Source organism: Mobula birostris, chromosome 25 (assembly GCF_030028105.1).
Source record: "Mobula birostris isolate sMobBir1 chromosome 25, sMobBir1.hap1, whole genome shotgun sequence".
Taxonomy (NCBI): Eukaryota; Metazoa; Chordata; class Chondrichthyes; order Myliobatiformes; family Myliobatidae; genus Mobula; species Mobula birostris.
In genome coordinates, this window is record NC_092394.1 from 58,532,408 (window position 1) to 58,558,691 (window position 26,284).

General features: G+C 53.4%; 1 protein-coding gene across 1 annotated transcript in view; it reads right to left on the minus strand.

Annotated features, from left to right (window-relative positions):
- The window catches only part of LOC140187873 (glutathione hydrolase 5 proenzyme-like), a 190,659-nt gene that overhangs the window by 129,717 nt on the left and 34,658 nt on the right, over positions 1 to 26,284 (minus strand). Inside the window, exon 2 of the mRNA XM_072243675.1 lies at positions 22,123 to 22,253. Within this exon, the coding sequence (XP_072099776.1) occupies positions 22,123 to 22,253 (131 nt within the window). The remainder of the gene's footprint in view (positions 1 to 22,122; positions 22,254 to 26,284) is intronic.

Below are 26,284 nucleotides of genomic sequence, written 5' to 3' on the forward strand. Positions count from 1 at the left end.
ATACAGAGGGTGAGAGTCGTTGTGCAATGTACAGTCAGCGAGAGCACGTGTGCAATGTACAGACAGCGAGAGCACGTGTGCACTGTACAGACAGCGAGAGTCCGTGTGCAATATAGAATCAGCGATAGTCCGTGTACACTGTACAGACAACGAGAGTCCTTGTGCAATGTACAGTCAGCAAGAGTCCGTGTGCAATGTACAGACAGCGAGAGTCCGTGTGCAATGTATAGACAGTAAGAGTCTGTGTGCACTGTACAGTCAGCAAGAGTCCGTGTGCAATATACAGACGGCGAGAGTCCATGTGCAATGTACAGACGGTGAGAGTCCATGTGCAATGTACAGTCAGCGAGAGTCCGTGTGCTATGTACAGACGGCGACAGTCCGTGTGCAATGTACAGACGGCGAGAGCCCGTGTGCAATGTACAGTCAGCGACAGTCCATGTGGACTGTATAGTCAGCAAGAGTCCGTGTGCAATGTACAGTCAGCGCGAGTCCATGTGCAATGTATAGACAGTAAGAGTCCGTGTGCACTGTACAGTCAGCAAGAGTCCGTGTGCAATATACAGACGGCGAGAGTCCGTGTGCAATGTACAGACAGTGAGAGTCCGTGTGCACTGTACAGTCAGCAAGAGTCCATGTGCACTGTACAGACAGCGAGAGTCAGTGTGCAATGTACAGACAGCGAAAGTCAGTGTGCAATGTACAGACAGCGAGAGTCGGTGTACACAGTACAGACAGCGAAAGTCAGTGTGCAATGTACAGACAGCGAGAGTCTGTGTGCAATATACAGTCAGCGAAAGTCAGTGTACACTGTAGAGACAACGAGAGTCCGTGTGCAATGTACAGTCAGCGAGAGTCCATGTGCAATGTACAGACTGTGACAGTCCGTGTGCAATGTACAGACAGCGAGAGCACGTGTGCACTATACAGACAGCGAGAGTCCGTGTGCAATGTACAGTCAGCAAGAGTCCATGTGCAATGTACAGACGGTGAGAGTCCATGTGCAATGTACAGACGGTGAGAGTCCATGTGCAATGTGCAGTCAGAAAGAGTCCATGTGCAATGTACAGACGGTGAGAGTCCATGTGCAATGCACAGTCAGCGAGAGTCCGTGTGCTATGTACAGACGGCGACAGTCCGTGTGCAATGTACAGACGGCGAGAGTCCGTGTGGACTGTATAGTCAGCAAGAGTCCGTGTGCAATGTACAGTCAGCGAGAGTCCATGTGCAATGTACAGTCAGCAAGAGTCCGTGTGCAATGTACAGACGGTATGAGTCCGTGTGCAATGTATAGACAGTAAGAGTCCGTGTGCACTGTACAGACAGCGAGAGCACGTGTGCAATGTACAGACAGTGAGAGCACGTGTGCACTGTACAGACAGCGAGAGGCCGTGTGCAATGTACAGTCAACAAGAGTCCATGTGCAATGTACAGACGGTGAGAGTCCATGTGCAATGTACAGTCAGCGAGAATCCGTGTGCAATGTACAGACGGCGACAATCCATGTGCAATGTACAGACGGTGAGAGTCCATGTGCAATGTGCAGTCAGCGAGAATCCGTGTGCAATGTACAGACGGTGAGAGTCCGTGTGCAATGTACAGACGGTATGAGTCCATGTGCAATGTACAGACGGTGAGAGTCCGTGTGCACTGTACAGACGGTGAGAGTCCGTGTGCAATGTACAAACGGCGAGAGTCCGTGTCCAATGTACAGACGGCGAGAGTCCATGTGCAATTTACAGACGGTGAGAGTCCATGTGCAATGTACAGACGGTGAGAGTCCATGTGCAATGTAAAGAAAGTGAGACCCCTGTGCACTGTACAGACAGCGAGAGTCAGTGTGCAATGTACAGGCAGCGAGAGCCTGTGTGCAATGTACAGACGGTGAGAGTCCGTGTGCAATGTACAGACAGCGAGAGCCCGTGTGCAATGTACAGACGGTGACAGTCCGTGTGCACTGTACAGACAGTGAGAGTCAGTGTGCACTGTACAGGCAGCGAGAGCCCGTGTGCAGTGTACAGTCGGCGGGAGTCCGTGTGTAATGTACAGACAGCGAGAGTCCGTGTGCAATGTACAGACGAAGAGAGTCCGTGTGCACTGTACAGACGTCGAGAGTCCGTGTGCACTGTACGGACGGCGAGAGTCCGTGTGCAATCTACGGACAGCAAGAGTCCGTGTGCAAAGTACAGACGGCGAGTGTCCGTGTGCAATGTACAGATGGTGAGAGTCCGTGTGCAATGTACAGTCAGCGAGAGTCCGTGTGCAATGTACAGACGGCGAGAATCCATGTGCAATGGACAGACAGTGAGAGTCCGTGTGCACTGTAGAGTCAGCGAGAGTCCGTGAGCACTGTACAGATGGCGAGACTGGGTGTGCAATGTACAGACAGCGGGAGTCCGTGTGCAATGTACTGACAACGAAAGCCCGTATGCAATGTACAGACAGCGAGAGTCAGTGTGCAATGTACAGACAGTGATTGTCCGTGTGCACTGTACAGACAGCGAGAGTCCGTGTGCAATATACAGTCAGCGATAGTCCGTGTACACTGTATAGACAACGAGAGTCCGTGTGCAATGTACAGTCAGCAAGAGTCCGTGTCCTATATACAGAGGGTGAGAGTCGTTGTGCAATGTACAGTCAGCGAGAGCACGTGTGCAATGTACAGACAGCGAGAGCACGTGTGCACTGTACAGACAGCGAGAGTCCGTGTGCAATATAGAATCAGCGATAGTCCGTGTACACTGTACAGACAACGAGAGTCCTTGTGCAATGTACAGTCAGCAAGAGTCCGTGTGCAATGTACAGACAGCGAGAGTCCGTGTGCAATGTATAGACAGTAAGAGTCCGTGTGCACTGTACAGTCAGCAAGAGTCCGTGTGCAATATACAGACGGCGAGAGTCCGTGTGCAATGTACAGACAGTGAGAGTCCGTGTGCACTGTACAGTCAGCAAGAGTCCATGTGCACTGTACAGACAGCGAGAGTCAGTGTGCAATGTACAGACAGCGAAAGTCAGTGTGCAATGTACAGACAGCGAGAGTCGGTGTACACACTACAGACAGCGAAAGTCAGTGTGCAATGTACAGACAGCGAGAGTCCGTGTGCAATATACAGTCAGCGAAAGTCAGTGTACACTGTAGAGACAACGAGAGTCCGTGTGCAATGTACAGTCAGCGAGAGTCCATGTGCAATGTACAGACTGTGACAATCCGTGTGCAATGTACAGACAGCGAGAGCACGTGTGCACTATACAGACAGCGAGAGTCCGTGTGCAATGTACAGTCAGCAAGAGTCCATGTGCAATGTACAGACGGTGAGAGTCCATGTGCAATGTGCAGTCAGAAAGAGTCCATGTGCAATGTACAGACGGTGAGAGTCCATGTGCAATGTACAGTCAGCGAGAGTCCGTGTGCTATGTACAGACGGCGACAGTCCGTGTGCAATGTACAGACGGCGAGAGTCCGTGTGCAATGTACAGTCAGCGAGAGTCCATGTGGACTGTATAGTCAGCAAGGGTCCGTGTGCAATGTACAGTCAGCGAGAGTCCATGTGCAATGTATAGACAGTAAGAGTCCGTGTGCACTGTACAGTCAGCAAGAGTCCGTGTGCAATATACAGACGGTGAGAGTCCGTGTGCAATGTACAGACAGTGAGAGTCCGTGTGCACTGTACAGTCAGCAAGAGTCCGTGTGCACTGTACAGACAGCGAGAGTCAGTGTGGAATGTACAGACAGCGAAAGTCAGTGTGCAATGTACAGACAGCGAGAGTCCGTGTGCACTGTACAGACAGCGAGCGCACGTGTGCACTGTACAGACAGCGAGAGTCGGTGTACACTGTACAGACAGCGAGAGTCCGTGTGCAATATACAGTCAGCGATAGTCCGTGTACACTGTATAGACAACGAGAGTCCGTGTGCAATGTACAGTCAGCAAGAGTCCGTGTCCTATATACAGAGGGTGAGAGTCGTTGTGCAATGTACAGTCAGCGAGAGCACGTGTGCAATGTACAGACAGCGAGAGCACGTGTGCACTGTACAGACAGCGAGAGTCCGTGTGCAATATAGAATCAGCGATAGTCCGTGTACACTGTACAGACAACGAGAGTCCTTGTGCAATGTACAGTCAGCAAGAGTCCGTGTGCAATGTACAGACAGCGAGAGTCCGTGTGCAATGTATAGACAGTAAGAGTCCGTGTGCACTGTACAGTCAGCAAGAGTCCGTGTGCAATATACAGACGGCGAGAGTCCGTGTGCAATGTACAGACAGTGAGAGTCCGTGTGCACTGTACAGTCAGCAAGAGTCCATGTGCACTGTACAGACAGCGAGAGTCAGTGTGCAATGTACAGACAGCGAAAGTCAGTGTGCAATGTACAGACAGCGAGAGTCGGTGTACACAGTACAGACAGCGAAAGTCAGTGTGCAATGTACAGACAGCGAGAGTCCGTGTGCAATATACAGTCAGCGAAAGTCAGTGTACACTGTAGAGACAACGAGAGTCCGTGTGCAATGTACAGTCAGCGAGAGTCCATGTGCAATGTACAGACTGTGACAGTCCGTGTGCAATGTACAGACAGCGAGAGCACGTGTGCACTATACAGACAGCGAGAGTCCGTGTGCAATGTACAGTCAGCAAGAGTCCATGTGCAATGTACAGACGGTGAGAGTCCATGTGCAATGTGCAGTCAGAAAGAGTCCATGTGCAATGTACAGACGGTGAGAGTCCATGTGCAATGTACAGTCAGCGAGAGTCCGTGTGCTATGTACAGACGGCGACAGTCCGTGTGCAATGTACAGACGGCGAGAGTCCGTGTGCAATGTACAGTCAGCGAGAGTCCATGTGGACTGTATAGTCAGCAAGGGTCCGTGTGCAATGTACAGTCAGCGAGAGTCCATATGCAATGTACAGACAGTGAGAGTCCGTGTGCACTGTACAGTCAGCAAGAGTCCGTGTGCACTGTACAGACAGCGAGAGTCAGTGTGGAATGTACAGACAGCGAAAGTCAGTGTGCAATGTACAGACGGCGAGAGTCCGTGTGCACTGTACAGACAGCGAGCGCACGTGTGCACTGTACAGACAGCGAGAGTCGGTGTACACTGTACAGACAGCGAGAGTCCGTGTGCAATATACAGTCAGCGAAAGTCAGTGTACACTGTACAGACAACGAGAGTCCATGTGCAATGTACAGTCAGCAAGAGTCCGTGTGCAATGTATAGAGGGTGAGAGTCCGTGTGCAATGTACAGTCAGCGAGAGTCCATGTGCAATGTACAGACTGTGACAGTCCGTGTGCAATGTACAGACAGCGAGAGCACGTGTGCAATGTACAGACAGTGAGAGCACGTGTGCACTGTACAGACAGCGAGAGGCCGTGTGCAATGTACAGTCAACAAGAGTCCATGTGCAATGTACAGACGGTGAGAGTCCATGTGCAATGTACAGTCAGCGAGAATCCGTGTGCAATGTACAGACAGCGACAATCCATGTGCAATGTACAGACGGTGAGAGTCCATGTGCAATGTACAGTCAGCGAGAATCCGTGTGCAATGTACAGACGGTGAGAGTCCGTGTGCAATGTACAGACCGTATGAGTCCATGTGCAATGTACAGACAGTGAGAGTCCGTGTGCACTGTACAGTCGGCAAGAGTCCATGTGCACTGTACAGACAGCGAGAGTCAGTGTGCAATGTACAGACAGCGAAAGTCAGTGTGCAATGTACAGACAGCGAGAGTCAGTGTGCAATGTACAGACAGCGAGAGTCCGTGTGCACTGTACAGACAGCGAGAGCACGTGTGCACTGTACAGACAGCGAGAGTCGGTGTGCACTGTACAGACAGCGAAAGTCAGTGTGCAATGTACAGACAGCGAGAGTCCGTGTGCACTGTACAGACAGCGAGAGCACGTGTGCACTGTACAGACAGCGAGAGTCGGTGTGCACTGTACAGACAGCGAAAGTCAGTGTGCAATGTACAGACAGCGAGAGTCCGTGTGCAATGTACAGTCAGCGAGAGTCCGTGTGCAATGTACAGTCAGCGAGCGCACGTGTGCACTGTACAGACAGCGAGAGTCGGTGTGCAATGTACAGACTGTGACAGTCCGTGTGCAATGTACAGACAGCGAGAGCACGTGTGCAATGTACAGACAGTGAGAGTCCGTGTCCAATTTACAGACGGTGAGAGTCCATGTGCAATGTACAGGCAGCGAGAGCCCATGTGCAATGTACAGACGGTATGAGTCCATGTGCAATGTACAGACGGTGAGAGTCCGTGTGCAATGTACAGACGGTGAGAGTCCGTGTGCACTGTACAGACGGTAAGAGTCCGTGTCCAATTTACAGACGGTGAGAGTCCATGTGCAATGTACAGGCAGCGAGAGCCCGTGTGCAATGTACAGACGGTATGAGTCCATGTGCAATGTACAGACGGTGAGAGTCCGTGTGCACTGTACAGTCGGCGTGAGTCCGTGTGCACTGTACAGACAGTGATAGTCCATGTGCAATGTACAGACAGTGAGAGTCTGTGCAATGTACAGACGGTCAGAGTCCGTGTCCAATGTACAGATGGCGAGAGTCCATGTGCAATTTACAGACAGTGAGAGTCCATGTGCAATGTACAGACAGTGAGAGTCCATGTGCAATGTACAGGCAGCGAGAGCCCGTGTGAAATGTACAGACGGTGACAGTCCATGTGCAATGTACAGTCGGCGAGAGTCCGTGTGCAATGTACAGACGGCGAGAGTCCATGTGCAATGTACAGACGGTGAGAGTCCGTGTGTAATGTACAGACAGCGAGAGTCCATGTGCAATGTACCGACAGTGAGAGTCCGTGTGCACTGTAGAGTCAGCGAGAGTCCGTGAGCACTGTACAGATGGCGAGACTGCGTGTGCAATGTACAGTCGGCGGGAGTCCGTGCGCAATGTACTGACAACGAAAGCCCGTATGCAAAGTACAGACGGCGAGAGCCTATGTGCACTGTACAGACAGCGAGAGTCCATGTGCAATGTAAAGAAAGTGAGACCCCTGTGCACTGTACAGACAGCGAGAGTCCGTGTGCAATGTACAGACAGCTAGAGTCCATGTGCAATGTACAGACCGCGACAATCCATGTGCATGTACAGACAGTGAGAGTCCATGTGCAATGTACAGTCAGTGAGAATCCGTGTGCAATGTACAGACAACGAGAGTCAGTGTGCAATGTACAGTCAGCAAGAGTCCGTGTGCTATATACAGAGGGTGAGAGTCCATGTGCAATGTACAGTCAGCGAGAGCACGTGTGCACTGTACAGACAGCGAGAGTCCGTGTGCAATGTAAAGAAAGTGAGACCCCTGTGCACTGTACAGACAGCGAGAGTCCGTGTACAATGTACAGACAGCGATTGTCCGTGTGCACTGTACAGACAGTGAGAGTCCGTGTGCAATGTACAGTCAGCGATAGTCCGTGTACACTGTACAGACAACGAGAGTCAGTGTGCAATGTACAGTCAGCAAGAGTCCGTGTGCTATATACAGAGGGTGAGAGTCCATGTGCAATGTACAGTCAGCGAGAGCACGTGTGCACTGTACAGACAGCGAGAGTCCGTGTGCAATGTACAGTCAGCGAGAGTCCATGTGCAATGTACAGACAGCAATAGTGTATGTGCAATATACAGACAGTGAGGGTCCGTGTGCAATGTACAGACGATATGAGTCCATGTGCAATGTACAGACAGTGAGAGTCCGTGTCTAATGTACAGACGGCGAGAGTCCGTGTGCAATGTACAGACAGTGAGAGTCCATGTGTAATATACAGACGGTGAGAGCCCGTGTGCAATTTACAGGCGACGAGATTCCATGTGCAATGTACAGACGGCGAGAGTCCGTGTGCAATGTACAGGCAGCGAGAGTCCGTGTGCACTGTACAGTCGGCGTGAGTCCGTGTGCACTGTACAGACAGCGATAGTGTATGTGCAATATACAGACAGTGAGAGTCCGTGTGCAATGTACAGACGATATGAGTCCATGTGCAATGTACAGATGGTGAGAGTCCGTGTGCACTGTACAGACGGTAAGAGTCCGTGTGCAATGTACAGACGGCGAGAGTCCGTGTCCAATGTACAGACGGCGAGAGTCCATGTGCAATTTAGAGACGGTGAGAGTCCATGTGCAATGTACAGACGGTGAGAGTCCGTGTGCAATGTACAGACGGTGAGAGTCCGTCTGCACTGTACAGTCGGCGAGAGTCCGTGTGCACTGTACAGTCGGCGAGAGTCTGTGTGCACTGTACAGACAGCGAGAGTCCGTGTGTAATGTACAGACAGCGAGAGTCCGTGTGCAATGTACAGACGAAGAGAGTCCGTGTGCCATGTACAGACGGCGAGAGTCCATGTGCACTGTACAGACGGTGACAGTCCATGTGCAATGTGCAGACAGCGAGAGTCCGTGTGCAATGTACAGACGGTGAGAGTCCATGTGCAATGTACAGTCAGCACGAGTCCGTGTGCAATGTACAGACGGTGAGAGTCCATGTGCAATGTACAGTCACCGCGAGTCCGTGTGCAATGTACAGACGGCGAGAGTCCATGTGCAATGTACAGACGGTGAGAGTCCGTGTGCAATGTACAGACGGTGAGAGTCCATGTGCAATGTACCGACAGTGAGAGTCCGTGTGCACTGTACAGATGGCGAGACTGCGTGTGCAATGTACAGTCGGCGGGAGTCCGTGCGCAATGTACTGACAACGAAAGCCCGTATGCAAAGTACAGACGGCGAGAGCTTAAGTGCACTGTACAGACAGCGAGAGTCCGTGTGCAATGTAAAGAAAGTGAGACCCCTGTGCACTGTACAGACAGCGAGAGTCCGTGTGCAATGTACAGACAGCGATTGTCCGTGTGCACTGTACAGACAGTGAGAGTCCGTGTGCAATGTACAGTCAGCGATAGTCCGTGTACACTGTACAGACAACGAGAGTCAGTGTGCAATGTACAGTCAGCAAGAGTCCGTGTGCTATATACAGAGGGTGAGAGTCCATGTGCAATGTACAGTCAGCGAGAGCACGTGTGCACTGTACAGACAGCGAGAGTCCGTGTGCAATATAGAGTCAGCGATAGTCCGTGTACACTGTACAGACAACGAGAGTCCGTGTGCAATGTACAGTCAGCGAGAGTCCATGTGCAATGTACAGACAGCGATAGTGTATGTGCAATATACAGACAGTGAGAGTCCGTGTGCAATGTACAGACGATATGAGTCCATGTGCAATGTACAGACAGTGAGAGTCCGTGTCTAATGTACAGACGGCGAGAGTCCGTGTGCAATGTACAGACAGTGAGAGTCCATGTGTAATATACAGACGGTGAGAGCCCGTGTGCAATTTACAGGCGACGAGATTCCATGTGCAATGTACAGACGGCGAGAGTCCGTGTGCAATGTACAGGCAGCGAGAGTCCGTGTGCACTGTACAGACGCGATAGTGTATGTGCAATATACAGACAGTGAGAGTCCGTGTGCAATGTACAGACGATATGAGTCCATGTGCAATGTACAGACGGTGAGAGTCCGTGTGCACTGTACAGACGGTAAGAGTCCGTGTGCAATGTACAGACGGCGAGAGTCCGTGTCCAATGTACAGACGGCGAGAGTCCATGTGCAATTTAGAGACGGTGAGAGTCCATGTGCAATGTACAGACGGTGAGAGTCCGTGTGCAATGTACAGACGGTGAGAGTCCGTCTGCACTGTACAGTCGGCGAGAGTCCGTGTGCACTGTACAGTCGGCGAGAGTCTGTGTGCACTGTACAGACAGCGAGAGTCCGTGTGTAATGTACAGACAGCGAGAGTCCGTGTGCAATGTACAGACGAAGAGAGTCCGTGTGCCATGTACAGACGGCGAGAGTCCATGTGCACTGTACAGACGGTGACAGTCCATGTGCAATGTGCAGACGGCGAGAGTCCGTGTGCAATGTACAGACGGTGAGAGTCCATGTGCAATGTACAGTCAGCACGAGTCCGTGTGCAATGTACAGACGGTGAGAGTCCATGTGCAATGTACAGTCACCGCGAGTCCGTGTGCAATGTACAGACGGCGAGAGTCCATGTGCAATGTACCGACAGTGAGAGTCCGTGTGCACTGTAGAGTCAGCGAGAGTCCGTGAGCACTGTACAGATGGCGAGACTGCATGTGCAATGTACAGTCGGCGGGAGTCCGTGCGCAATGTACTGACAACGAAAGCCCGTATGCAAAGTACAGACGGCGAGAGCCTATGTGCACTGTACAGACAGCGAGAGTCCGTGTGCAATGTAAAGAAAGTGAGACCCCTGTGCACTGTACAGACAGCGAGAGTCCGTGTGCAATGTACAGACAGCGATTGTCCGTGTGCAGTGTACAGACAGCGAGAGTCCGTGTGCAATATACAGTCAGCGATAGTCCGTGTACACTGTACAGACAACGAGAGTCCATGTGCAATGTACAGTCAGCAAGAGTCCGTGTGCTATATACAGAGGGTGAGAGTCCATGTGCAATGTACAGTCAGTGAGAGCACGTGTGCAATGTACAGACAGCGAGAGCACGTGTACACTGTACAGACAACGAGAGTCCGTGTGCAATGTACAGTCAGCGAGAGTCCATGTGCACTGTATAGTCAGCAAGAGTCCGTGTGCAATGTACAGGCAGCGAGAGCCCGTGTGCAATGTACAGACGGCGAGAGTCCGTGTCCAATGTACAGACGGCGAGAGTCTGTGTGCAATCTAGAGACGGCGAGAGCCTGTCTGCAATGTACAGACAGCAAGAGCCCATGTACAATGTACAGACGGCGAGAGCCCGTGTGCAATGTACAGACAGCGAGAGTCCATGTGCAATATATAGTCAGCGATAGTCGGTGTACACTGTACAGATGGTGAGAGTCCGTGTGCAGTGTACAGTCAGCAAGAGTCCATGTGCAATGTACAGACAGCGAGTGCCCGTGTGCAATGTACAGACGGTGAGAGTCCATGTGCAATGTACAGACAGTGAGAGTCCATGTCTAATGTACAGACGGCGAGAGTCCGTGTGCAATGTACAGACAGTGAGAGTCCGTGTGTAATATACAGACGGTGAGAGCCCATGTGCAATTTACAGGCGACGAGATTCCATGTGCAATGTACAGACGGCGAGAGTCCATGAGCAATGTACAGATGGTGAGAGTCCGTGTGCAATGTACAGACGGCGAGAGTCCGTGAGCAATGTACAGACGGTGAGAGTCTGTGTGCACTGTACAGGCGGCGAGAGGTCATGTGCACTGTACAGACGGTGACAGTCCATGTGCAATGTACAGACGGTGAGAGCCCGTGTGCAATTTACAGGCGGCGAGAGTCCGTGTGCAATGTACAGAATGCGAGAGTCCGTGAGCAATGTACAGACGGTGAGAGTCCATGTGCAATGTACAGAATGCGAGAGCCCATGTGCAATGTGCAGACGGCGAGAGTCCGTGTGCAATGTACAGACAGCGAGAGCACGTGTGCACTGTACAGACAGCGAGAGTCCGTTTGCAATGTACAGTCAGCAAGAGTCCGTGTGCAACGTACAGACGGTGAGAGTCTATGTGCGATGTACAGTCAGCGAGAGTCCGTGTGCAATGTACAGACGGTGAGAGTCCGTGTCCAATGTACAGATGGTAAGAGTCCGTGTGCAATGTACAGACGGTGAGTGTCCGTGTCCAATGTACAGACGATGAGAGTCCGTGTGCAATGTACAGACGGTGAGTGTCCGTGTCCAATGTACAGACGGTGAGAGCCCATGTGCAATGTACAGACGGCGAGAGTCCGTGAGCAATGTACAGATGGTGAGAGTCCGTGTGCAATGTACAGATGGTCAGAGTCCATGTGCAATGTACAGACAGTGAGTGTCCTTGTGCAACGTACACACACTGAGACTCCGTGTGCAATGTACAGACGGTAAGAGTCCGTGTGCACTGTACAGACTGCAAGAGCCGGTGTGCAATGTACAGACAGCGAGAGGCCGTGTGCAATGTACAGACAGCGAGAGGCCGTGTGCAATGTACAGACGGCGAGAGTCCATCAGCAATGTACAGACAGCGAGAGTCCGTGTGCACTGTACAGACGGTGAGAGTCTGTGTGCAATGTACAGACGGCGAGAGTCCTTGTGCACTTTACAGACAGCGAGAATCCATGTGCAATCTACAGACGGTGAGAGCCCGTGTGCAATGTACAGACAGCGAGAGTCCATGTGCAATGTACAGACAGCGAGTGCCCGTGTGCAATGTACAGACGGTGAGAGTCCGTTTGCGATGTGCAAACGGTGAGAGTCCGTGTGCAATGTACAGACGCTGAGAGTCCGTGTGTAATATACAGACGGTGAGAGTCCGTGTGAAATGTACAGAATGCGAGAGCCCATGTGCAATGTACAGATGGCGAGAGTCCGTGTGCAATGTACAGATGATGAGAGTCCGTGTGCAATGTACAGATGGTGAGAGTCCGTGTGCAATGTACAGACGGTGAGAGTCCGTGTCTAATGTACAGACGGCGAGAGTCCATGTGCAATGTACAGACGGTGAGAGTCCGTGTGCACTGTACAGACGGCGAGAGTCCATGTGCACTTTACAGACGGTGACAGTCCGTGTGCAATGTACAGACGGTTAGAGTCCATGTGCAATTTACAGGCGGCGAGAGTCCGTGTGCAATGTACAGACGGCGAGAGTCCGTGTGCACTGTACAGACGGCGAGAGTCCGTGTGCAATGTACAGACGGCGAGAGTCCATGTGCAATGTACAGACGGTAAGAGTCCGTGTGCAATGTACAGACGGTGAGACTCCATGTCCAATGTACAGACGGTGAGAGTCCGTGTGCAATGTACAGACGGCGTTAGTCCTTGTGCACTTTACAGACAGCGAGAATCCATGTGCAATCTACAGATGGTGAGAGTCCGTGTGCAATGTACAGTCAGCAAGAGTCCATGTGCAATGTACAGACAGCGAGTGCCCGTGTGCAATGTACAGACAGTGAGAGTCCATGTGCAATGTACAGACAGCGAGTGCCCGTGTGCAATGTACAGACGGTGAGAGTCCGTGTGCAATGTACAAACGGTGAGAGTCCGTGTGCAATGTACAGACGGTGAGAGTCCGTGTGTAATATACAGACGGTGAGAGTCCGTGTGCAATGTACAGATGGTGACAGTCCGTGTGCAATGTACAGACGGTGAGAGCCCATGTGCAATTTACAGACGGCGAGAGTCCGTGTGCAATGTACAGACGGTGAGAGTCCATGTGCAATGTGCATTCAGCGAGTGCCCATGTGCAATGTACAGACAGTGAGAGTCTGTGTGCAATGTACAGACGGTGAGAATCCGTGTCTAATGTACAGACGGCGAGAGTCCATGTGCAATGTACAGACGGTGAGAGTCCGTGTGCACTGTACAGACGGCGAGAGTCCATGTGCACTGTACAGACGATGAGAGCCCATGTGCAATTTACAGGCGGCGAGAGTCCGTGTGCAATGTACAGACGGCAAGAGTCAGTGTGCACTGTACAGACGGCGAGAGTCCGTGTGCAATGTACAGACGGCAAGAGTCCATGAGCAATGTACAGACGGTGAGCGTCCGTGTGCAACGTACACACACTGAGAGTCCGTGTGCAATGTACAGACGGCGAGAGTCCGTGTGCAATGTACAGACGGTGAGAGTCCGTGTGCAATGTACAGACGGCGAGAGTCCGTGAGCAATGTACAGATGGTGAGAGTCTGTGTGCAATGTACAGATGGCGAGAGTCCATGAGCAATGTACAGACGGTGAGAGTCCGTGTGCAATGTACAGACGGTGAGAGTCCATGAGCAATGTACAGACGGGGAGAGTCCGTGTGCAATGTACAGACGGCGAGAGTCCGTGAGCAATGTACAGACGGCGAGAGTCCGTGTGCAATGTACAGACGGCGAGAGTCCGTGAGCAATGTACAGACGGTGAGCGTCCGTGTGCAATGTACACACACTAAGAGTCCGTGTGCAATGTACAGACGGTAAGAGTCCGTGTGCAATGTAAAGACTGCGAGAGCCGGTGTGCACTGTACAGACAGCGAGACTCCGTGTGCAATGTACTGACAGCTAGAGTCCGTATGCAAAGTACAGATGGCGAGGGTCCATGTGCAATGTACAAACGGTGAGAGTCCGTGTGCAATGTACAGACAGTGAGAGTCCGTGTGCAATGTACAGACGGTGAGAATCCGTGTGCAATGTACAGACAGTGAGAGTCCGTGTGCAATGTACAGACGGTGAGAATCCGTGTCTAATGTACAGACGGCGAGAGTCCATGTGCAATGTACAGACGGTGAGAGTCCGTGTGCACTGTGCAGACGGCGAGAGCCCATGTGCACTGTACAGACGATGAGAGCCCATGTGCAATTTACAGGCGGCGAGAGTCCGTGTGCAATGTACAGACGGCAAGAGTCCGTGTGCACTGTACAGACGGCGAGAGTCCGTGTGCAATGTACAGACGGCGAGAGTCCGTGAGCAATGTACAGACGGTGAGAGTCCGTGTGCAATGTACAGACGGCAAGAGTCCATGAGCAATGTACAGACGGTGAGCGTCCGTGTGCAATGTACACACACTGAGAGTCCGTGAGCAATGTACAGACGGTGAGCGTCCGTGTGCAATGTACACACACTGAGAGTCCGTGTGCAATGTACAGACGGCGAGAGTCCGTGTGCAATGTACAGACGGTGAGAGTCCGTGTCCAATGTACAGACGGCGAGAGTCCGTGAGCAATGTACAGACGGTGAGAGTCTGTGTGCAATGTACAGATGGCGAGAGTCCATGAGCAATGTACAGACGGTGAGAGTCCGTGTGCAATGTACAGACGGTGAGAGTCCGTGTGCAATGTACAGACGGCGAGAGTCCGTGAGCAATGTACAGACGGTGAGAGTCCGTGTGCAATGTACAGATGGCGAGAGTCCATGAGCAATGTACAGACAGTGAGCGTCCGTGTGCAATGTACACACACTGAGAGTCCGTGTGCAATGTACAGACGGTAAGAGTCCGTGTGCAATGTAAAGACTGCGAGAGCCGGTGTGCACTGTACAGACAGCGAGACTCCATGTGCAATGTACTGACAGCTAGAGTCCGTATGCAAAGTACAGATGGCGAGAGTCCATGTGCAATGTACAGTCAGTGAGGGTCTGTGTACAATGTAAGTCAGCAAGAGTCCATGTGCAATGTGCAGAAGGACAAAGAAGCAGAGTGCACCGCACAGATGGTGCAAGAGCACATCTGCACTCTACAGACAGTGACGAGGACAGTGTGAGGTGTACTCTAAGGGGGACAGTGTGTATTCTACTGTGAGAGAGTCTGTGGGCACTGTACAGTGAGAGTGACGGTGGGTGCTGTACTGTGAGAGGGACAGTGGGTGCAGTATTGTGAGACAGCCAGTGTGTGCAGTACTGTAACAGAGACGGTGCGTGCTCTACTGTGAGAGAGCCAGAGGGCACGGTACACTCAGAGAGCCAGTGTGCGATGTACTGTGAGAGAGACAGTGTGTGCTCTACTGGGAGAGAGACAGAGTGTGCTCTACTGTGAGTAGACATTGTGTGCTGTACTGTGAGAGAGACAGAGTGTGCTCTACTATGAGAGAGACAGTGTGTGCTCTACTGTGGGAGAGACAATGTGTCCTCTACTGTGAGTGGACAGTGTGTTCCTTGCTGTGAATGGACAGTGTGTGCTCTACCGTGAGAGAGACAGTGTGTGCTCTACTGTGAGAGAGACAGTGTGTGCTCTACTGTGAGAGACAGTCTGTGCTCTACCGTGAGAGAGACAGTGTGTGCTCTACTGTGGGAGAGACAATGTGTCCTCTACTGTGACTGGACAGTGTGTTCCTTGCGGTGAATGGACAGTCTGTGCTACCGTGAGAGACAGATTGTGTGCTCTACTGTGAGAGAGACAGTGTGTGCTCTACTGTGAATAGGCAGTGTTTGCTCTACTGTGAGAGAGAGAGAGTGTGCGCTACTGTGAGAGAGACAGAGTGTGCTCTACTGTGCGATAGACAGTGTGTGCTCTACTGTGAGAGTCAGTGTGTGCTCTACTGTGAGTAGGCAGTGTGTGCTCTACTGTGAGAGAGACAGTGTGTGCTCTACTGTGAGTAGGCAGTGTGTGCTCTGCTGTGAGAGAGACAGTGTGCTCTACTGAGAGAGACAGTGTGTGCTCTGCTGTGAGAGAGACAGAGTGTGCGCTACTGTGAGAGAGGCAGAGTGTGCTCTACTGTGAGAGAGACAGAGTGTGCTCTACTGTGAGAGAGACAGTGTGTGCTCTACTGTGGGAGAGAGAGTGTGTGCTCTACTGTGAGAGAGACAGATTGTGCTCTACTGTGCGACAGACAGTGTGTGCTCTACTATGAGTAGGCAGTGTGTGCTCTACTGTGAGAGAGACAGTGTGTGCTCTACTGTGAGAGAGACAGCGTGTGCTCTACTGAGAGATACAGAGTGTGCTCTACTGTGAAAGAGACAGAGTCTGCCCTACTGTAAGTAGACAGTGTGTGGTCTACTGTGAGAGTCAGTGTGTGCTCTACTGTGAGTAGACAGTGGGTGCTCTACTTTGAGAGAGACAGTGTGTGCTCTACTTTGAGAGAGACAGTGTGTGCTCTACTGTGAGAAAGACAATGTGTACTCTACTGTGAAAGAGACAGTGTGTGCTCTACTGTGAGAGAGACAGTGTGTGCTCTACTGTGAGAGAGACAGTGTGTGCTCTACTGTGACAGAGACAGAGTGTGCTCTACTGTGACAGAGACAGTGTGCTCTACTGTGAGAGAGACAGTGTGTGCTCTACTGTGAATTAACAGTGTGTGCTCTACTGTGCGAGAGGCAGTGTGTGCTCTGCTGTGAGAGAGAGAGTGTGTGCTCTACTGTGACAGAGACAGAGTGTGCTCTACTGTGAGTAGGCAGTGTGTGCTCTACTGTGAGAGAGACAGTGTGTGCTCTACTGTGAATTGACAGTGTGTGCTCTACTGTGCCAGAGGCAGTGTGTGCTCTACTGTGAGAGAGACAGTGTGTGCTCTAATGTGAGAGAGACAGTGTGTTCCTTGCGGTGAATGGACTGTGCTCTACCGTGAGAGAGAGAGTGTGTGCTCTACTGTGAGAGAGGCAGTGTGTGCTCTACTGTGAATAGACAGTGTTTGCTCTACTGTGAGAGAAAGAGAGTGTGCGCTACTGTGAGAGAGACAGTGTGCTCTACTGTGAGAGAGACAGTGTGTGCTCTACTGTGAATTAACAGTGTGTGCTCTACTGTGCGAGAGGCAGTGTGTGCTCTGCTGTGAGAGAGAGAGTGTGTGCTCTACTGTGACAGAGACAGAGTGTGCTCTACTGTGAGTAGGCAGTGTGTGCTCTACTGTGAGAGAGACAGTGTGTGCTCTACTGTGAATTGACAGTGTGTGCTCTACTGTGCCAGAGGCAGTGTGTGCTCTGCTGTGAGAGAGAGAGTGTGTGCTCTGCTGTGAGAGAGATAGTGTGTGCTCTACTGTGAATAGGCAGTGTGTGCCCTACTGTGAGAGAGACAGTGTGTTCCTTGCGGTGAATGGACTGTGCTCTACCGTGAGAGAGAGAGTGTGTGCTCTACTGTGAGAGAGGCAGTGTGTGCTCTACTGTGAATAGGCAGTGTTTGCTCTACTGTGAGAGAAAGAGAGTGTGCGCTACTGTGAGAGAGACAGTGTGCTCTACTGTGAGAGAGACAGTGTGTGCTCTACTGTGAATTAACAGTGTGTGCTCTACTGTGCGAGAGGCAGTGTGTGCTCTGCTGTGAGAGAGAGAGTGTGTGCTCTACTGTGACAGAGACAGAGTGTGCTCTACTGTGAGTAGGCAGGTGTGTGCTCTACTGTGAGAGAGACAGTGTGTGCTCTACTGTGAATTGACAGTGTGTGCTCTACTGTGCCAGAGGCAGTGTGTGCTCTGCTGTGAGAGAGAGAGTGTGTGCTCTGCTGTGAGAGAGATAGTGTGTGCTCTACTGTGAATAGGCAGTGTGTGCCCTACTGTGAGAGAGACAGTGTGTTCCTTGCGGTGAATGGACTGTGCTCTACCGTGAGAGAGAGAGTGTGTGCTCTACTGTGAGAGAGGCAGTGTGTGCTCTACTGTGAATAGGCAGTGTTTGCTCTACTGTGAGAGAAAGAGAGTGTGCGCTACTGTGAGAGAGACAGAGTGTGCGCTACTGTGAGAGAGACAGTGTGTGCTCTACTGAGAGAGACAGTGTGTGCTCTGCTGTGAGAGAGGCAGAGTGTGCTCTACTGTGAGAGAGACAGTGTGTGCTCTACTGTGAGAGAGAAAGTGTTTTCTCTACTGTGAGAGAGACAGCCTATGCTCTACTGTGAGAGAGACAGCCTATGCTCTACTGTGAGAGAGACAGCCTATGCTCTACTGTGAGAGAGACAGTGTGTGCTCTACTGTGAGAAAGACAGTGTGTACTGTACTGTGAAAGAGACAGTGTGTGCTCTACTGTGAATTAACAGTGTGTGCTCTACTGTGCAAGAGGCAGTCTGTGCTCTGCTGTGAGAGAGAGAGTGTGTGCTCTACGGTGAGAGACAGTGTGTGCTCTACTGTGAGAGAAACAGTGTGTGCTCTACTGTGACAGAGACAGAGTGTGCTCTACTGTGAATTGACAGTGTGTGCTCTACTGTGCGAGAGGCAGTGTGTGCTCTGCTGTGAGAGAGAGTGTGTGCTCTGCTGTGAGAGAGTGTGTGCTCGACTGTGAGAGAGACTGTGTGTGCTCTACAGTGAGTAGGCAGTGTGTGCTCCTCTGTGAGAGAGACAGAGTGTGCTCTACTGTGGGAGAGAGAGTGTGTGCTCTACTGTGAGAGAGACAGTGTGTGCTCTACTGTGAGAAAGACAGTGTGTGCTTTGCTGTGAAAGAGACAGTGTGTGCTGTACTGTGAAAGAGACAGTGTGTGCTCTACTGTGAGAGACAGAGTGTGCTCTACTGTGAGAGAGACAGTGTGTGCTCTACTGTGAGAGAGACAGTGTGTGCTCTACTGTGAGTAGGCAGTGTGTGCTCTACTGTGAGTGAGACAGTGTGTGCTCTACTGTGAATGAGACAGTGTGTGCTCTACTGTGAGTAGGCAGTGTGTGCTCTACTGTGAGAGAGAGACAGTGTGTGCTCTACTGTTCGAGAGAGTGTGTGCTCTGCTGTGAGAAGGACAGTGTGTGCTCTACTGTGAGGAGACTGTGTGCTCTACAGTGAGAGAGACAGTCTGTGCTCTACTGTGAATACACATTGTGTGCTCTACTGTGAGAGAGACAGTTTGGGCTCTACTGTGAGAGAGGCAGTGTGTGCTCTACTGTGAGAGACACTATGTGCTCTAATGTGAGAGAGACAGTGTGTCCTCTACTGTGAGAGAGACAATGTGTGCTCTACTGTGGGAGAATCAGTGTGTGCCCTGCTGTGAGTGGATAGTGTGTGCTCTACTGTGAGAGAGACAGTGTATACTCTACTGTGAGAGAGACAGTCTATGCTCAACTGTGAGAGAGACAGTGTATGCTCTACTGTGAGAGAGACAGTGTGTGCTCTACTGTGAGTAGACAGTGTGTGCTCTACTGTGGGAGAGACAGAATGTGCTCTACTGTGAGAGAGACAGAGTGTGCTCTACTGTGAGAGAGACAGTGTGTGCTCTACTGTGAGAGAGACAGTGTGTGCTCTGCTGTGAGAAGGACAGTGTGTGCTCTACTGTGAGGAGACTGTATGCTCTACAGTGAGAGAGACAGTCTGTGCTCTACTGTGAATACACATTGTGTGCTCTACTGTGAGAGAGACAGTTTGGCTCTACTGTGAGAGAGGCAGTGTGTGCTCTACTGTGGGAGACACTATGTGCTCTACTGTGAGAGAGACAGTGTGTCCTCTACTGTGAGAGAGACAGGCTGTGCTCTACTGTGAGAGAGACAGTGTGTGCTCTACTGTGAGAGAGACAGTGTGTGCTCTACTGTGAGAAAGACAGTGTGTACTCTACTGTGAAAGAGACAGTGTGTGCTCTACTGTGAATTAACAGTGTGTACTCTACTGTGCAAGAGGCAGTCTGTGCTCTGCTGTGAGAGAGAGAGTGTGTGCTCTACGGTGAGAGACAGTGTGTGCTCTACTGTGAGAGAGACAGTGTGTGCTCTACTGTGACAGAGACAGAGTGTGCTCTACTGTGAATTGACAGTGTGTGCTCTACTGTGCGAGAGGCAGTGTGTGCTCTGCTGTGAGAGAGAGAGTGTGTGCTCTGCTGTGAGAGAGTGTGTGCTCGACTGTGAGAGAGACTGTGTGTGCTCTACAGTGAGTTAGGCAGTGTGTGCTCCTCTGTGAGAGAGACAGAGTGTGCTCTACTGTGGGAGAGAGAGTGTGTGCTCTACTGTGAGAGAGACAGTGTGTGCTCTACTGTGAGAAAGACAGTGTGTGCTTTGCTGTGAAAGAGACAGTGTGTGCTGTACTGTGAAAGAGACAGTGTGTGCTCTACTGTGAGAGACAGAGTGTGCTCTACTGTGAGAGAGACAGTGTGTGCTCTACGGTGAGAGAGACAGTGTGTGCTCCACTGTGAGTGAGACAGTGTGTGCTCTACTGTGAGTGAGACAGTGTGTGCTCTACTGTGAGTAGGCAGTGTGTGCTCTAATGTGAGAGAGAGACAGTGTGTGCTCTACTGTGAGGAGACTGTGTGCTCTACAGTGAGAGAGATAGTCTGTGCTCTACTGTGAATACACATTGTGTGCTCTACTGTGAGAGAGACAGTTTGGGCTCTACTGTGAGAGAGGCAGTGTGTGCTCTACTGTGAGAGACACTATGTGCTCTACTGTGAGAGAGACAGTGTGTCCTCTACTGTGAGAGAGACAATGTGTGCTCTACTGTGGGAGAATCAGTGTGTGCCCTGCTGTGAGTGGACAGTGTGTGCTCTACTGTGAGAGAGACAGTGTATGCTCTACTGTGAGAGAGACAGTCTATGCTCAACTGTGAGAGAGACAGTGTATGCTCTACTGTGAGAGAGACAGTGTGTGCTCCACTGTGAGTAGACAGTGTGTGCTCTACTGTGAGTAGACAGTGTGTGCTCTACTGTGGGAGAGACAGAGTGTGCTCTACTGTGAGAGAGACAGAGTGTGCTCTACTGTGAGAGAGAGAGTGTGTGCTCTACTGTGAGAGAGACAGTGTGTGCTCTGCTGTGAGAAGGACAGTGTGTGCTCTACTGTGAGGAGACTGTATGCTCTACAGTGAGAGAGACAGTCTGTGCTCTACTGTGAATACACATTGTGTGCTCTACTGTGAGAGAGACAGTTTGGGCTCTACTGTGAGAGAGGCAGTGTGTGCTCTACTGTGGGAGACACTATGTGCTCTACTGTGAGAGAGACAGTGTGTCCTCTACTGTGAGAGAGACAGTGTGTCCTCTACTGTGAGAGAGACAATGTGTGCTCTACTGTGGGAGAATCAGTGTGTGCCCTGCTGTGAGTGAACAGTGTGTGCTCTACTGTGAGAGAGACAGTGTATGCTCTACTGTGAGAGAGACAGTCTATGCTCAACTGTGAGAGAGACAGTGTATGCTCTACTTTGAGAGAGACAGTGTGTGCTCCACTGTGAGTAGACAGTGTGTGCTCTACTGTGAGAGAGACAGAGTGTGCTCTACTGTGAGAGAGACAGTGTGTGCTCTACTGTGAGAGATACAGTGTGTGCTCTATTGTGAGTGAGACAGTGTGTGCTCTACTGCGAGTAGACAGTGTGTACTCTACTGTGAGAGAGACAGTGTGTGCTCTGCCGTGAGAGAGACTGTGTGTGCTCTATTGTGAATAGACATTGTGTGCTCTGCCGTGAGAGAGACAGTGGGCTCTGTACAGTGAGTGTAATGGTGAGTGCTGTAACTTACAACTCAGAAGCGTAACCGACAGTAACAGGATAATTACACACAGGGGAGTTCAGAGTAACCAGAAGCACGATCCCACTCTCCGGCTCCCTGCTAACCTGCATGACCCAAGCCACCCAACCCCAGAGGGTTTATTGTCAGTGAATTCAGAATCTCGGAGGTGGAAACTCTTCAGTTGTGGTCACAACCTGGGGAACGACATTATCATCAGCGGCCCCAAGCTGAAGCACATCTGTAGTTCAGACTAAACAGGAAATGGACAGGCACCCCGATCGCGGCCCCTCTTTTACACAGCCCCTCTGGACGAAGCTGAAGTGAGTCACCTTTTGTTGCATCGTAAATGGTGTAGATTGACCCTCCGCCGATGCCCAGACTCTGGGGGTGGACGAGGGAACTGCAGAGCAGAGTCGCAATGGCGGCATCCACGGCAGACCCCCCTTTCTGCAGGATGTCTCTGCAAAGCAAGCCACACATCCGCATCACGACCATCTCTGCACTGGGTCAGGTGCCGTGTTCCCAGTCACCCCCACCCCCTCAGCTCCCTCAGTACCCTACCCTGTCCCCAGTCACCCCCACCCCTTCAGACAGGGGCAGTACCCTTCCGTGACCCCAACAAACCCCCAGCCCCACAGACAGGGGCAGTACCATTCCATGTCCCCAGTAAATCCCCACCCCCACAGACAGGAGCACTATCCTTACCTGTCCTCAGACACCTCCACCCCCTCAGACAGGGGCAGTACCCTTCCCTGTCACCAGTCACCCCCACCCCCCTCAGACAGGGGCAGTACCCTTCCGTGTCCCCAGTAAGCCCCCCACCCCCTCAGACAGGGGTAGTACCCTTCCGTGTCCCCAGTAAACCCCCACCGCCTCAGACAGGAGCAGTACCCTTCCATGACCCCAACAAACGCCCTACCCCCTCAGACAGGGGCAGTACCCTTCCCTGACCCCAGTCACCCTCACCCCCTCAGACAGGGGCAGCACCCTTCCCTGTCCCCAGTAAACCCCCACCCCCTCAGACAGGGGCAGTACCCTTCCCTGTCCCCAGTCACCCCCACCCCCTCAGACAGGGGCGGTACCCAATCGTGTCCCCAGTAAACCCCCCCCCTCAGACAGGGGCAGTACCCTTCCCTGTCCCCCGTCACCCCCACCCCCTCAGACAGGGGCAGTACCCTTCCCTGTCCCCAGTAAACCCCCACCCCCTCAGACAGGGGCAGTACCCTTCCCGGTCCCCCCGTCACCCCCCACCCCCTCAGACAGGGGCAGTACCCTTCCCTGTCCCCAGTAAACCCCCACCCCCTCAGACAGGGGCAGTACCCTTCCCTGTCCCCCGTCACCCCCACCCCCTCAGACAGGGGCAGTACCCAATCGTGTCCCCAGTAAACCCCCACCCCCTCAGACAGGGGCAGTACCCTTCCCTGTCACCAGCCATCCCCACCCCTTCAGACAGGGGCAATACCCTTCCGTGACCACACAAACCCCCACCCCCTCAGACAGGGGCAGTACCCTTCTCTGTCCCCAGTAAACCCCCACCCCCACAGACAGGGGCAGTACCCTTCACCCCCACCCCCTCAGACAGGGGCAGCACCCTTCCCTGTCCCCAGTAAACCCCCACCCCCTCAGACAGGGGCAGTACCCTTCCCTGTCACCCGTCACCCCCACCCCCTCAGACAGGGGCAGTACCCTTCCCTGTCCCCAGTCACACCCACCCCCTCAGACAGGGGCAGTACCCTTCTGTGTCCCCAGTCACCCCCACCCCCTCAGACAGGGGCAGTACCCTTCCGTGTCCCCAGTTACCCCCACCCCCTCAGACAAGGGCAGTACCCTTCCCTGTCACCCGTCACCCTCACTCCCTCAGACAGGGGCAGTACACTTCCCTATCCCCAGTCACCCCCACCCCCCCAAGACAGAGCAGTACCCATCCTAGTCCCCAGTCACCCCCACCCCCTCAGACAGGGGCAGTACCCTTCCCTATCCCCAGTCACCCCCACCCCCTCAGACAGGGGCAGCACCCTTCCGTGACCCCAGTCACCCCCACCCCCTCAGACAGGGGCAGTACCCTTCCCTGTCCCCAGTCACTCTCACCCCTTCAGACAGGGGCAGTACCCTTCCGTGACCCCAACAAACCCCCAGCCCCACAGACAGGGGCAGTACCATTCCCTGTCCCCAGCCACCCCCACCCCCTCAGACAGGGGCAGTACCCTTCTGTGTCCCCAGTCACCCCCACCCCCTCAGACAGGGGCAGTACCCTTCCCTGTCACCGGTCACCCCCACCCCCCTCAGACAGGGGCAGTACCCTTCCGTGTCCCCAGTAAGCCCACCAACCCCTCAGACAGGGGTAGTACCCTTCCGTGTCCCCAGTGAACCCCCACCGCCTCAGACAGGAGCAGTACCCTTCCATGACCCCAACAAACGCCCTACCCCCTCAGACAGGGGCAGTACCCTTCCCTGACCCCAGTCACCCCCACCCCGTCAGACAGGGGCAGTACCCTTCCGTGACCCCAACAAACCCCCACCCCCTCAGACAGGGGCAGTACCCTTCCCTGTCCCCAGTCACTCTCACCCCTTCAGACAGGGGCAGTACCCTTCCGTGACCCCAACAAACCCCCAGCCCCACAGACAGGGGCAGTACCATTCCATGTCCCCAGTAAATCCCCACCCCCACAGACAGGAGCACTATCCTTACCTGTCCTCAGACACCTCCACCCCCTCAGACAGGGGCAGTACCCTTCCCTGTCACCAGTCACCCCCACCCCCCTCAGACAGGGGCAGTACCCTTCCGTGTCCCCAGTAAGCCCCCCACCCCCTCAGACAGGGGTAGTACCCTTCCGTGTCCCCAGTAAACCCCCACCCCCTCAGACAGGAGCAGTACCCTTCCATGACCCCAACAAACGCCCTACCCCCTCAGACAGGGGCAGTACCCTTCCCTGACCCCAGTCACCCCCACCCCGTCAGACAGGGGCAGTACCCTTCCGTGACCCCAACAAACCCCCACCCCCTCAGACAGGGGCAGTACCCTTCCCTGTCCCCAGTAAACCCTCACCCCCTCAGACAGGGGCAGCACCCTTCCCTGTCCCCAGTAAACCCCCACCCCCTCAGACAGGGGCAGTACCCTTCCCTGTCCCCAGTCACCCTCACCCCCTCAGACAGGGGCGGTACCCAATCGTGTCCCCAGTAAACCCCTCCCTCAGAGAGGGGCAGTACCCTTCCCTGTCCCCCGTCACCCCTACCCCTTCAGACAGGGGCAGTACCCTTCCGTGACCCCAACAAACCCCCAGCCCCACAGACAGGGGCAGTACCATTCCATGTCCCCAGTAAATCCCCACCCCCACAGACAGGAGCACTATCCTTACCTGTCCCCAGTCACCCGCACCCCCTCAGACAGGGGCAGCACCCTTCCCAGTCACCAGTCACCCCCACCCCCCTCAGACAGGGGCAGTACCCTTCCGTGTCCCCAGTAAACACCCCACCCCCTCAGACAGGGGTAGTACCCTTCCGTGTCCCCAGTAAACCCCCACCCCCTCAGACAGGGGCAGTACCCTTCTGTGATCCCAACAAACGCCCCACCCCCTCAGACAGGGGCGGTACCCTTACCTGGCCCCAGTCACCCCCACCCCCTCAGACAGGGGCAGTACCCTTCCGTGACCCCAACAAACCCCCACCCCCTCAGACAGGGGCAGTACCCTTCCCTGTCCCCAGTCACCCCCACCCCCTCATACAGGGGCAGCACCCTTCCGTGACCCCAACAAACCCCCACCCCCTCAGACAGGGGCAGTACCCTTCCCTGTCCCCAGTCACCCCCACCCCCTCATACAGGGGCAGCACCCTTCCCTGTCCCCAGTAAACCCCCACCCCCTCAGACAGGGGCAGTACCCTTCCCTGTCCCCAGTAAACCCCCCCCTCAGACAGGGGCAGTAGCCTTCCCTGTCCCCAGTAATCCCCCACCCCCTCAGACAGGGGCAGTACCCTTCCCTGTCACCCATCACCCCCACCCCCTCAGACAGGGGCAGTACCCTTCCCTGTCCCCAGTCACCCCCACCCCCTCAGACAGGGGAAGTACCCTTCCCTGTCCCCAGTCACCCCCACCCCCTCAGACAAGGGCAGTACCCTTCCCTGTCCCCAGTCACCCCCACCCCCTCAGACAGGGGCAGCACCCTTCCCTGTCCCCAGTAAACCCCCACCCCCTCAGACAGGAGCAGTACCCTTCCCTGTCCCCAGACACCCCCCAACCCCTCAGACAGGGGCAGTACCCTTCCCTGTCCCCAGTCACCCCCACCCCCTCAGACAGGGGCAGTACCCAATCGTGTCCCCAGTAAACCCCCACCCCCTCAGACAGGGGCAGTACCCTTCCCTGTCCCCAGTCATCCCCACCCCCTCAGACAGGGGCAGTACCCTTCCCTGTCCCCAGTCACCCCCACCCCCTCAGACAGGGGCAGTACCCTTCCCTGTCCCCAGTAAACCCCCCCCCTCAGACAGGGGCAGTACCCT